The following is a 13,669-nucleotide window of genomic DNA, read 5'->3' on the forward strand; positions in this document are numbered from 1 at the left end:
GTTTGTGTAATACCCTCGATATACATATCGTTGGAAAGCTTACAGTAATTCATGGCCGTTCACGTGAGCACAATAGCTTAATTTTGTAAAAAACGACTGGTTTCGCTTTGCAAGGTCGCATTTGTCACTTAGCATTTTGATTCAGTACTGTAATTACTGTACGACATTTCTTGTTTTCATTGAGCCTGACTGTTAGTCTTCATTCTTTGGCAACAGAGAGCCCAGTAGAGGATGTGACGCTACCTTGTTGCCCTGTGAGGGCACCAGAAGGGACCAGGTGAGGTTGGGGTAGTAGAGACTGTAGAGCTCTCCGGAAGGTTCCACAGCCTCCACATGGAAGCGGTATCCTCCGAACACATACACGGCATCCGTCTGCTCGTGATACACTGCTGTGTGACCATACAGACCTGTGACGGAGAAGAGAGAGCAAACATAAAAGATGGAGGCTCAGGGGGAGTTTTAAGGGAAATTACCCTTTCAAGAAAATTGGTGTCCTTAAAAGGTTAGATTTCTAAAACATTTCTTTAAAAACAATTAAGGCATTAAGATCAATCTCCAAAAGATAATTAGACATGAAAATGCACTCTACTGTTATCTGGAGTAATCTTATTATTCCGCTGACACTTTTTGTGCGTTTAATTCAGCTTCAACCGTTTAAAGTAGAAACTTCATTCAAACTGCGCTGCGTAGGTCTTACTTAGGTAACTTCAGCTATGTATTTTTCATCTCTGCAACTTTTATACCTTTTGAATTATTAATTAAAATTTCCCCATAGACTTAACATTGCGATTATGAAGTTAGCTAGTTAGCATGGTTAGTATAGTTAGCATTTTTAGCATAACTGCTAGAGATCATTAGCTAAGTTAGCTAATCAACCTGGTTAGCATTGTTAGCATAGTTAACTTTTTTTGCATAACTGCTAGAAATCATTAGCCAAGTTAGCTTAGCAACCTGATTAGCATGGTTAGCATTGCTAACATAGTTAACATTGTTAACAAAACTGCTAGCAAACATGAGCTAAGCTAGCTAAGCAATCTGATTAGCATATCAACATTATTAACATAACTGCTAGCAAACATTAGCGAAACATTAAACGTCCATTAAACTATATACCTATCGCCATCCATTTAAAACGATTTACCTATCAACATCAATTAAACTATCTGTTTATCAACATTCATTAAATTGTCTTTTTATCAACAGCTTTTAAGCTATCCATATACAATTTTTAAACTGTCTATCTTCGCACTATCAACTTTAATAAACAATGAAACCACCATGTCTACTCTAGCAACACCTTAGTTACCATATCTACATGATCTATTTGTCATTTTTTTCATTTTCATGCACTCGTAATTTCCTTGGAATTACTTTCTCTACTTTTATGTTCCTCTTTTTCGTCAACTTCAGCATGGGTTCAAATACGTATTCTCCCCACTGTATTTCATTTGAATACATGTACACCTAAGCAATGAACTATTTTAATTGAATTATTGTGTGGGATGACACTGCATCATCATTGATTGACTGTGTGGGTGTATAAGAGGGTGTGGGTATATCATAAGTGAGGTTGTAACATTCATTTACTTGGGCACACTGAGGACTCGTTTCTAAAACGCCCTATGGAAACTCCCCATAGGACTTTTAACAATCACAATGACTTCTAAACTTTTTTGTTTGTCTTCAATAGAACTGTATTCTGACAATGATGATTTCTGATCCTGTTAAATAGCTAGATAGTTAGTTAAATAGAGTATGGATACTACACAGAATTGCATTGGAAGCATATCGTTATCCATCTCTGAGGTACCTGTGGGTGGAGTGCCAGTGTGCGGGGAAATGGTCCAGTTGCCGGTTTGCGGGCTGAACTCCCGCAGGAGGTGGTTGAAGGCATTTTCAGGGGAGTAGCCCCCAATCAGCAGTACAGTGGAGTCTCGACGCACCGTCAGTGTGTGGCCCGCCACAGGGGGCAGCAGTGAGCTCTACAGGTGGAGGGGTGAGAGGGGGAGATAGAGAGAGAGAGAGAGTGTTGACAAAATAAGTGAGGGAGATTTAACTGAATCTTACCACTTCAGAAGCTCTGCACCAATTCAAGACCTAAAACATATGGTTTTGGGTATGATAGGTGGTAACAAGAAGATAATAAAAAATCAATCCACAGGTAAGCACCTTGTACTCTTTCCACACCAGGCTGCTCAGGTTGAGGCTCCACGTGTCACTGGCCACTCCCTTCTGTGTGACCCCACCCACCACCAGCATCATGTTGTGAGTGACAGCTGACATCAGATCGTGATTGGCCACCAGAGCAGCGGCGTGGTGATACCGTGCAGCAGGGGTGGAGCCTTCCTCCACTGAGCTGGTCAGCATCTGAGTCCAGCGCCTCTCTGGCACAGAGTACCTGAACCAACCACGAAACAATTCCACTCAATCATTACCCTTCGATGTTGATGAGACTTCAAGGTGAGACGGTCAAATGACGTGAGTCACAGCTCTCCTACCTGTACACATTTCCCAGGATGCCCTGTGAGAGTGAGAGGCCGCCGTACATCCAGAGAGTGTTCTGAGGACCGGCCACCATGGAGTGACCCATCCTGTGGAGGAATCGGTGGGCCTGGTTCTGTAGGGGAGAAAGGAAAGCATAAACATAATTCACTGGAAGTGGGTTAGGCCAGTTAGCTCGGAGAAGGATACGAATCCTCCTATCTAATTCATAAGCCCGTTTCCCAAAAAGTTGCTAGACACACGGGGGCCGCAGGACCGTGGTGCACTCCGCTTTGGACATTTGATTACATTAGATTCCATTGTTTTCAATACAACCCATCTACATAACCGCCGAACCCTTGTGACAGTAGATTGCAGCGCCTACATTAGTCCCTGATCTAAGGAGGTGTTTGGCAATGTGTCATGTGACGTTATGTGTCTCACAAACTCAAAATGATTCTACATCAGTAAGCAGTTCTAAAGCACTACTCTGAACTACTCTGTGTACAGCTGTAAGGGTGTTCAACTGTGTGTGTAATGCTCAATAAGGGAAGAGAGTGTGTGTGTGTGTGTGTGTGTGTTTTTTTTTCCCCCACCGCTGTGAGCTGAGTGTCCAGCAGGGTCTTCCACACCATGTTGTTTGGAGTGTGAGGAGAGGAGCAGTCAGCACCAGCCCAGCCTTCAGCGCACACACACACCCCAAGAGTCTGCACACACACAGAAGAAAGATTAAGCCACTTAGTAACACTTAAACAGACAATGTCCACATATTGTAGTCTACATAGGTTTATATATCTCACCAACCAACATTCTTTCACCCCCAATAGCCTGCTTGTTTAAAGCAAAAACAATTCCTCTGAAAATCCAATGATTTTAACACTTTCCGAGAAACTTGTTTACTTCAGAGCACACACACACACACACACACACACACACACACACACACACACACACTCAAGACGTCCATCTCACCGCATTGCAGGTCCCTCTGTCGTTCTCTAAGCCACAGTTCTTGGGGCAGATGGGCCGGTCACACTGCGGTCCTCCGTAACCATGGGGACACTGGCACATGCCCTGGTGGCAGCGGGAACCGGCTGGACACGACGAGGCATCGTCCGCCGCCTCCTCCTTCCCAGAAGCCCCTTCTTCGCAGCGCCGTACCCAGAAGGAGGCGTTGAAGCCCTGCGGCTGGGTGGAGGAGACGTTGGCCTCAAAGTAGACGGAGATAATGCCTGGCATGGGGCAAGGGAGGAAGAATGGAGGAAGGATGGCAGAGGGTGCACGTTAGAGGGGAGAGCAGAAAAAAAAATCTTAGTCTTAATCCAGATCTTAGCCCAATTTGACCCAATTTTAGCCCTGACTCAGTCAAGTCCATCAAACTACAGAAATAGCCCTAATTCCTATCAGATTTGATATAAACTGTTGTGTAGTTTGGGCAGGGTCACAACAACCAATTAAAAGACGTAATAATCAATGTTCCCGATCCCGAATGTTCAGGTACGATTTGTGGCATGTCATGTTTGTTAGCCATCTTGGAGCGTGAGGAGTTGTGACCGACTGAAGCAGGTAGTGTCTTCTTGGCTTAATGCATAAAAAGTCAAAACTACACAAGGTAACATAACAAACATTTAGTGTGTGTAGCAGACTACTCCAGCTACCACAGACACGTAAGGAAACAGCAGGAGGAGAGGATGCTCACCAGAGGTGGCCTCCACTGTGATTGGCTGAGTGCGAGTCGTGCCACAAAATGCTCCAATCAGGTTGTGGTCGGAGTGCACCACGCCATTTCCCAGGAAGCGAGGGAGGCCGTCAAACACGTAAACAAAGGAATTCTAAGGGAGGGGCAGAGGGGAGAGAGAGAAACATTTTTACTAAATCTTAGTGGAAGGGCTTGCTTACTGGCACAACAAACATGTTACTAAACTTACGGTCATGCCTGTGCATGTACAAAAAATATAAAAGACACTATACTATACTACACGGTGTGCACATAGGAGTTGGTCAGCACTCACGCTGCACTGTGTGTGGGAGTCCGGGTGGAGCGTGAGGGCCACGGGTGGGCAGGACTGGCCAGGCGCACAGGGCACCAGGTCCTGGGAGACGGACAGCACCCACAGGCAGTGGGAGAGGCCCACGCCACTCTGGACGCCATACTCGCCCACCGCGCGGTGCCAGCCCAGAGAGGAGGAGAGTGGCAGCGGCGAGGAGGAAGACGAGGACGAGGAAGAGAGCACCACCGAACGGCCCTGGCACTGACGGAAACACGTGCCGTTGTTCCTGCACGAGGGAAGGAGGGAGAGAGAAATAGAAGGGGAGGGAGAGAGAGAAAGAGAGAGAGAGAGAGAGAATCAATAGGAGGAAATGATTGAGTATGGCTGGAAAGGTCACAGCAGAGATGAAACTCTCTTGAATTTCCCCTTGGGGATCAATAAAGTATCTATCTATCTATCTATCTATCTATCTCTACAGAGTAAATGCCACTACTATCTTGGCAATGGCATGAGTACTTAACATCTCATTCTGCAGTCTAAAGTTGTTGCCTAGTTGATTGCATGTTTGTGAACTAGTCAATGACACTGTTCAACATTGAGGCATCTATTTAAAGCTCAAAAGGGAGAATTTGTTGACGATTATTACAAGAATCAAAAATATTTTTTAGATAATATTTCAGTACGAACAAATAGAATAGAATGGAATATATACTTTTTTGATCCAGTGGGGGAAATTCAGTCTCTGCATTTAGCCCAATTTAACCGAATTAGTGAACACACACAGCACACAGTGAACACACAGTGAGGTGAATCACACAATAACCCAGAGCAGTGAGCTGCCTGCCCAACCAGCGGCACTCGGGGAGCAGTGAGGGGTTAGGTGCCTTGCTCAAGGGCACTTCAGCCGTGGACTTTTCGGGGATCGAACCGGCAACTCTCCGGTTACAAGCTGGAAGCCCTAACCAGTAGGCCACTCTCTACTGCAAGTCTGACGTACCTGGGGTCGCCATAGTAGCCGGGCAGGCAGGTGTCGCAGTGCGGGCCCTGGGTGTGGTGGGTGCAGTAGCACTGGCCCGTCTGGTTGTGGCAGTAGCCCTGCAGCGGGTCACCGTGCCCGTTACACTGGCACGACACGCAGCCCCCGCCACTGGCCAGCGCCGAGCCGAAGCTGCCCGGCCGACACACCTCACAGTGGGGACCCGTCGTCCAGTCTGGAGCGGAGAGAGGAGGAGGGGAAGGGAGGGGAGGAGGGGAGAGGAGCAGAGGAGAGGGGAGCAGAGGGGAGCAAAAAAAGAGTTGTAATGATTAGTTGATTACTGTGTTCGATGCAACTACTGAAACAAGTGTTGAAATTTATTTAGCCACTGATAGAGAAGTGTGTTTAGTGAAATTATCATTATTTGGGTGAAGAAAGAACAGAGAACAAATGTTTAGTGCCTAGAGGCATTCTACTGTAATTATTTTCATCATAATACACAAAGGAATACATTGTCTTGGCAATCTGATGCAGCCGCTCGTCTAACAAAACAAATACACTTCTTTACAGACAAGTCAAAACTTTCAAAACTGCTGGTCCTGTTATACACACATGCCACCTTTTATCCCAAGAACGCACTTAAAACTGAACAGTGATCATCAGTGAAGAATACTAAATTCTCCTCACTTCCCTCCCACATATAATTCTTGTCAACAACAGCAGTGATTCTTAAACGCAGCGTCTCTGTGCTTTCAGCCGCCGTAGAGGAGACCTGGTGGGCTCCCAGTCTGCTGTTGCTGCTGCGGCTGGGGGTTGGAGCGACTGACCTCTCGTCTGATTCTACTTCTAAGGACAGACGTCGGACATAGCTGGAGGCGGTGGGCCATTACGCTGGAGATGAGAGCTGTGACCCAGCCGCAACGAGCTCCGCCACAGTGTAATAGGAGTAATCTCCATGGAGATGACGACGTAAAAATAGTCTGATGTCCAGACACGTTGTTCCGTGTCCATTTAACTGTTATAGCTGCCATGAACTACATCAAAAAACTGCTATTGACTTGCAATAAATTGTGGAAGAAGGACAAGCTGTTTTTCAGCCCTCCATAGTGGTGGTTCAGTTATGTCATCAGGGCTCTGTTCCAGTTAACTAATATAGAACAGGGTTCCCGTTCTACGCCACCTGTCAAATTCAAATTGTTCCCAGACTGTCACTGACTACAAATGATCTGTAATGAATGCTACACTACTTTTGCTCTGCCCAGACAACAACCAGCCACAGTATCTTAAACACATCCATTTGCAAGCTTTATTCACTATTTAGGTCTTCAGCTTAAAGGCTGCACTGCTGAAATATAGCACATAATTATTCTCCCATCTAGCCCTGATACCACAATTATAACTTGCCTGAAGTAATTGCAAGTTGTTGACAAGTCAGGGGGGGGGGGGGGGGGGGGTAACAAGAACAACCATGCAATTCATGAAAAGCAGATATAACCCAATAAAGACAAATACGCATGGAAAATATTGCTTTTCATAAATGCCTTGATATATTTAAACATGTTACCAACAAAACATTTGGCCCAAAAAATGATTACATCCAAACTTTCCATGTCTGCAAAACTATGATATTCAATGGAAAAACATGACCCATGGGGACCCTAACACACACACACTCACCTTGGCAGTCGTCGCAGATGCCGGGAGCCGTGATGCAGGTGCTGTGGAAGTTGCAGCCGCAGTCCACGTCACACTCGACCCCACTGAGCACCAGCGTGGACGGGTCAGACGTCCAGCCCAGGGAGCACTCGCACTCGAACCTGGGGCTCCCGCTGCACCGGCCCTCACGGCACTCATTATAGCAGCTGGAACACACGCACACGCACACGCACACGCACACGCACACATACACACGCACACGCACACGCACACGCACACGCACACGCACACGCACACGCACACACACACACACACACGCACACACACACGCACACACAAATTTACATTCAGCACAAACTCTAACTTTGAAACACATGACTGCTACACCTCTGTGTAAGCAACAGAGAAGGAGGGAAAACCAAAACACAGACAGAATCAATGACAGGGAGAAAATTAGATAGAAAGATACAGAAGTGGAGGGATATTCACATTAGCGAACATACGAGACATGATCAGAGAGAAAAAGATGGTCAGAGAGTAGAGTAGAATAGAGAGAGAGAGAGAAAGGGCGGCAGATTCCATGTGCCACTCACGTCTGGTTGCAGTGATGCACGCCGTCGCCGGTGTAGCCGCGATCGCAGTGGCACTCGTAAGAGGTGGGCGTGTTGACGCAGGTGGCCGAGTCGTGGCAGTTGTGCAGGCCCAGCCGGCACTCCTCCACGTCCGGGCAGGAGGGGTAGGACCAGACCGAGTCCACCTGCACCTCCACGCCCTCCAGCAGCTCCTCAAACTCCTCCATCTCCAGATCCAGCAGCCGCGGAGGAGACGACGTGGGAGGCTCAGGCCTTGAGAGGAGAGGAGGGGAGGGGAGAGGAGAGGAGAGGAGAGGAGAGGAGAGGAGAGGAGAGGAGAGGAGAGGAGAGGAGAGGAGAGGAGAGGAGAGGAGAGGAGAGGAGAGGAGAGGAGAGGAGAGGAGAGGAGAGGAGAGGAGAGGATTAATTATATTTTTTCACACACTGGAGATGTTGTCAATATTGGCATTTCTGAATACTGTGGTACTGTCAACAGTGCGACTCTTGAAACCCAGTCAGTGGTCTCACCTGGAGGCGCGGACCTCAGCTACAGCCACGCTGCAGTTGGTGGCTGACGGGTCCTCCATGCCTGACCAGTCACCTTTCAGACACCTGCCACACACACACACACACACACACACACACACACACACGGAATCAGTCAAAAGAGTTCAAACTGGTAGAAACTCAAATCAATTCTACACACTGACAAAGGGAGAGAGACAGACATCACCAAAATCCAATAGTACAACTGCTCTGGTAGCATTTTTCTCAGCATGGTGAGAGTAGCATGAGTGTGTGATCTGAATGTGTGTGAGGGCTCCCGTACCTGCCGATGGTGGGGTTGTTATAGTCACCGCACCAGCCACACTGGAAAGTCTGCAGGCACTCTGAGCATGTGTTCAGAGCAGAGCACTGCTTACACTGAGGCATAGAATGAACACTGGGGGGGGGGGGAGAAAGAGAGAGAGAGAGAGAGGATGAGAGAGATAGGGAGGGAAAGAGAGGGGGAGAGAGAGAGAACAAAGGAGGAAATACAGCAGAAAAAAAGGAGAGAGAGATGAATGATGGAAAAGGAGATGGTAAGACATCAGTGTTAATATTGAGGCATAACTATGTGGAATGAGATCCTCGATCTTATGATTGTAACTGCTGGGGGCCATTTACCTGTCGTACCAGTCCCTGCACTCTCCGTAGGGGAACTTGGTGAGGTAGGCGGCAAAGTAGAAGCATGTCTGGGCAGATTCACACCACGCACACTGACTGGAGTTAGCCAGACACTCCCCACATGTTAGTCTCCTGAGAGAGAGAGAGAAAAAGAGAGAGAGAGAGAGAGAGAGAGAGAGTGAGTGTGTTTGAGTATTCTTTGAGGTCATCATACTCCATCATACTTAATCTTTCACAGTTAAAATATTTTCTAACTGCAACATCGCTACAGTAGATCTGAGTTCTAGTTCCAGAACTTTGTGTGAACATCTATGAAGGACATCTATGGGACAGTCCTCACTTTCTCCTTCCCTCTACATAGTCAGGAGGAAGGAGAGCCCAGTCATTTCAGGACAAGGCCCGGAGAGGTGGGGGTTACTGGTATGTTGACATGAAAGGCTAATTGTTCTGAATTGAATGTAACTACTGTATGTTCTGATCTATATCTAAACGATTACATCCACATTGCATTTGGCTTTGATCCAGAGGGTATGGGAGAAAACATACAGGCTTGGAGAATACGTGGAAAATCTCCAGCCTCTCAGGGGTGGAGGCCCCTTGGGGAACACCTTCAGAACAAACCCCTTCAACCTCAGATGCCCTTGTGATGTCTGTCTAGAAATTCGCCTTTGTGAAGATGACATTAAAGCTTCTGTTGTCTAGGATAGATCGAGGGGTCAACTCACTGATTGCAGACTTTAGGACACCCTGCAGGGTGGCGAATGGAGCCCTCCTGCCGACCGCGCCGACTGCACTGGCTGTCCCCCTTTTTGGGGTAGTTGAACTGCCACTCGCAGTATGGATCCTGCAGCAGACAAACAACAGAAAAACCATCAACCCTGATGAAAAAACACAGACTATTCTGACCAACACAGGACAATCAATCCACTACGAACCTCATAAGCACGAAATTGAGTGGGAGGGAGATTTTGTGATTTCAAATTGGCAAAAAAGTAACACCAACATACTAGCCTTACACTCTTAAAGTTATTGTTTCGGAAACAACATAAACTCTGTTGTCCCTGTCTGGACATAGAGATGTGTTAAAAACAATGCAAGTAAGTTGTGTTGGTTTCAACACATTTGTTTCAGGAGTGTACGAGTAAAACATTTGCTTAAAAGCCAATCATAATGGTCGTCATTCTCATGATGAGATTAGTGACTAATCAAGCTTTGAGTAAGAGAAGGCATGGAATTCAAATCTCCTGCCATCCAGAAAAAGGACACCCATGTGCTTCCTGGGGGGGGGGGGGGATTGGGGGGAGGTCTTGTTACCTGGGAGCAGGCGGTGCAGTCCCGGTAGTCATCACACAGGGTGCAGTGCTGCGGTGCCAGCAGTAGGTGGCGCTCGGCCCCGTCCTCGGCCTCGCGGCAGGGCGGCTGGCTGGAGTTGTCCCGCGACTGGCACTGGTTCAGCGTTGGGCACCAGCCGCAGGACTGGTCCGACAGGCAGGCCAGGCACGAGCGGTACTCCCAGCACGCGTCCGAGCGGAAGGGCTCCAGGAAGAGGAACGAGATCTCCTGCGGGGAGACAGAAATAGAGTTTGAACGAGCCGATTTCTGCTGTCCGCACAGTTCACATGTTGAGAGTGTTCTTTTTAAGCTCTTTAAGTGTGGTATGTGAGTGTGAGTGTGTGTGTGTGTGTGGATTTATGCTTGCACAGAATAAGAATCACATTTATGTAAACTATGCATGAAAAGGCAGTGGTGAATCTGGGTCAAGTTTTGAATTTGCTTATTGTGTGTGTGTGGGTGGGTGCGTGTGTGCGTGTGTGTGTGTGTGTGTGTGTGCGCACAGAGGCGCAGGAGATATTTTCAAAGTGAGGGGAACCTAATTGAGAGCAAAAACACAGAAAATGAAATCAGACCTCCAGATAGCGGACAACCTCTTCTGACCCACTGTCTACCATCATAATATTTTATATTTGCAGAGTTCTCATGGACATAAAAACCCCGGAAAAGTCATGGAATTGCAAAATCCCATTTTCCAGACCTAGTGAAATCATGAATTTCAGTAAATTAATTGACTTTTTGGAGGTCTTGAAATACCATTTAGTCATTTTTCATGGAAATGGAATGGTGGGAAAAGAATACAGAGAAAGCTATTTTCCCAATGGATGAGCTACCGTTTTGGTGTGTTTTGTTTTGTCCTTGGTTATAATATAATATATGGGTTTATTAAAACATAAACATAAATACAAACCAACGTGACGTCCTGCAAAATCCCTGACTGCGTATCCAGATAAGCAACTGTTACTGGTAGTGTGAAAGTGAGATTGTGCAGTCTAGAAGGCTATGGTAGTGCTGTTAATGATGTTGTATTTAGCCTAGCGTATCTATTTAGCATGTGTAGCTTTTTTTCCTAGGCAAAAGTGAGGGGATGATTGCCGCCTCTCAAAAACTGCGGGTGTCATATCCCCTATAAACCCCATGCCGCCGGTGCGCCTGTGTGTGTGTGTGTATGTGTGTGTGTTCTTGTATGTGTCTGCACACCATTTCCGCCATTGATTGTATGTGATTGCTGGAACAGGAAAAGTAATCAATAGTTTTTTCATCATTTGCTTTTAAGGAAAGATGTACTGCCGGTGCAGAGGAGGATGACATTAGTCAGTGTGTGTGTGTGTGTGTGTGTGTGTGTGTCTGTCATGTACAGTATGTGCCTCTGTGTAACTCACACTTCCCCGTCGTCTGCGTGCACATATGTGCGTCTGTAAATCCCACTTCCCCCTGGTGTGTGTACATGTGCGTCTATATAACTCACACTTCCTCCTGGCAGTGTGGTGCGGTTCCAGGTGAGTGCCATCTCGCTGGACTGTCCCGAGCCCGAGCTGTTGAGGTAGCCCTCGGCCTGCACCAGGTAGCGGTTGCCCCGTGTCAGGTTCTGGAACAGGCGCTGACCGGGCTTGGGCCGGCTCAGCAAACGCGTCTCCTTCTCCTGCTGCGCGCCCCAATCGCCCACCACGTCCGTCTGCAGTGGGCACAGAGACACACACAGACACAGCTCAAGAAACATACCGGGGACAGAGTGAGACACACACACACACCGCTCAACATACCGGTGACAGAGACACATACACACACACACACCGCTCAACATACCGGGCACACACACACAAACCGCTCAAGAAACATACCGGGGACAGAGAGCCACACACATACACACCGCTCAACATACCGGGGACAGAGAGAGAGACACACACACACCACTTAACATACTGGGACAGAGACATACACACACACCGCTCAACATCCCGGACACACACACACACAGACACCGCTCAAGAAACATACCGAGCACAGACAGCGATCACATTTGCTAAACAAATTTGCAAACAGTTGTCACAAGCACTCTGAAGAAGCAGTTCTCCATGAACCTACAGGGGATATGGACGAAGGGTTACTGTCCAAAAAAAAACGTTTCAAATTGAACAGTTCAGAGAAAACTTGTTCGCTGCACAGGTTCACCTCAGTTCTAAAGGAATTTGAATGAATGCACCACTGCAATCTGCAGGCAGGCTGAGGAGCCCCTCCAGGACTCTACCTTGGTGTGAGAGTGGGGGAGAAATGGAGGGAAAAGAGGAAAATAATCCCACTGCTAGCTGAAATTATCCTTGAGAATAGCGGAATACTTTACTTCTATGCACTTTACTTTCGAGGTGCTCAAGCACAAGGTTTCGTTGACGCTCCTCCAAGCTTGAGTCATGAAAATGTAATTACACATTTTTGCTCACCAACAGTGGTGCAGAGTTTCACTCACTGGGATTAGTGGTGTATCAAAATTCAATGTGGATCATTCTCAGCAAAGCCTAGTGAAATAGATACAGTACAAAAACACTCACGAGCGCTCCGATGATCACATTTAAGTTCAACAACATCCCTCGACTGCTTTGTTTTCAGAGTCAGCCTACGACATTTTGACTACGCTACATCCCTCCATCTCTTCACTCATCCCTCTCTCTTATCTCTTCACTCATCCCTCTCTCACCAGCTCTAGGGAGTTGGGCCCGGCGGCCATCTTGGCGGTGAAGTAGAGCCGCTGGATGCGCGCCCAGACGGAGACGCTGTCGGAGGGGGCGGGGGAGCTCCAGAGAGGGTGGATGAAGCCACGGAACTGCATGGTCACGTCCATCTCCGTGGAGGGGTTCAGGATGATGGAGGTGCTCTGTAGGATGCTCACCTGCGCAGAGAAGAGAGGAGTGCAGGAGAGGAGAGAGGGAAAGGGGAGAGGAGAGGAGAGGAGAGGAGAGGAGAGGAGAGGAGAGGAGAGGAGAGGAGAGAGGGAAAGTGGAGAGGAGAGGAGAACAGAGGAGAGGAGAACAGAGGAAGAGAGCGCATGAGAGGACAGACAGAGAAGAACAGAGGAGACGAGAGCAGAGTGGAGGAGAGGAGAGGAGAGAGGAAGAGAGGAAAAGTGGAGAGGAGAGGAGAACAGAGGAGTACAGAGGAGAGGAGAACAGTGGAAGAGAGCGCATGAGAGGACAGAGAAGAAAAGAGGAGAGGAGAGGAGAGGAGAGAAGAAAAGAGGAGAGGAGAGGAGAGGAGAAAAGAGGAGAGGAGAGGAGAGGAGAGGAGAACGCATCAGAGGAGAGACAGAGAGAAATGGAGGTGGTGTAGAAAGACTGTTACCACTACTTTTCGTCAGAACATCAGAGGCTGTTACAGTCGCAGGCTATTACAAAGGAAAGTAGACGTAATGGTCCGAGTTCATAACGCAAAGATAGAACAACACAGACTCTTCAAGTCCAACATTAACAAAGAAATTTGAAAGAAAATAAATAAAAGAGAAC

General features: G+C 47.5%; 1 protein-coding gene across 1 annotated transcript in view; it reads right to left on the bottom strand.

Annotated features, from left to right (window-relative positions):
• The window catches only part of megf8 (multiple EGF-like-domains 8), a 37,030-nt gene that overhangs the window by 11,785 nt on the left and 11,576 nt on the right, over positions 1 to 13,669 (bottom strand). The window contains exons 15-32 of the mRNA XM_062539012.1: positions 12,868 to 13,059; positions 11,644 to 11,850; positions 10,158 to 10,403; positions 9,569 to 9,687; positions 8,844 to 8,975; positions 8,506 to 8,619; positions 8,205 to 8,288; positions 7,698 to 7,949; positions 7,126 to 7,310; positions 5,470 to 5,683; positions 4,494 to 4,758; positions 4,181 to 4,313; positions 3,454 to 3,713; positions 3,078 to 3,188; positions 2,499 to 2,617; positions 2,170 to 2,398; positions 1,811 to 1,982; positions 244 to 407 (exon numbers count right to left, since the gene is read on the bottom strand). Of these exons, the coding sequence (XP_062394996.1) occupies positions 244 to 407; positions 1,811 to 1,982; positions 2,170 to 2,398; positions 2,499 to 2,617; positions 3,078 to 3,188; positions 3,454 to 3,713; positions 4,181 to 4,313; positions 4,494 to 4,758; positions 5,470 to 5,683; positions 7,126 to 7,310; positions 7,698 to 7,949; positions 8,205 to 8,288; positions 8,506 to 8,619; positions 8,844 to 8,975; positions 9,569 to 9,687; positions 10,158 to 10,403; positions 11,644 to 11,850; positions 12,868 to 13,059 (3,198 nt within the window). The remainder of the gene's footprint in view (positions 1 to 243; positions 408 to 1,810; positions 1,983 to 2,169; positions 2,399 to 2,498; positions 2,618 to 3,077; positions 3,189 to 3,453; positions 3,714 to 4,180; positions 4,314 to 4,493; positions 4,759 to 5,469; positions 5,684 to 7,125; positions 7,311 to 7,697; positions 7,950 to 8,204; positions 8,289 to 8,505; positions 8,620 to 8,843; positions 8,976 to 9,568; positions 9,688 to 10,157; positions 10,404 to 11,643; positions 11,851 to 12,867; positions 13,060 to 13,669) is intronic.

This window comes from Sardina pilchardus, chromosome 6, assembly GCF_963854185.1.
Source record: "Sardina pilchardus chromosome 6, fSarPil1.1, whole genome shotgun sequence".
NCBI classification, from domain to species: Eukaryota; Metazoa; Chordata; class Actinopteri; order Clupeiformes; family Clupeidae; genus Sardina; species Sardina pilchardus.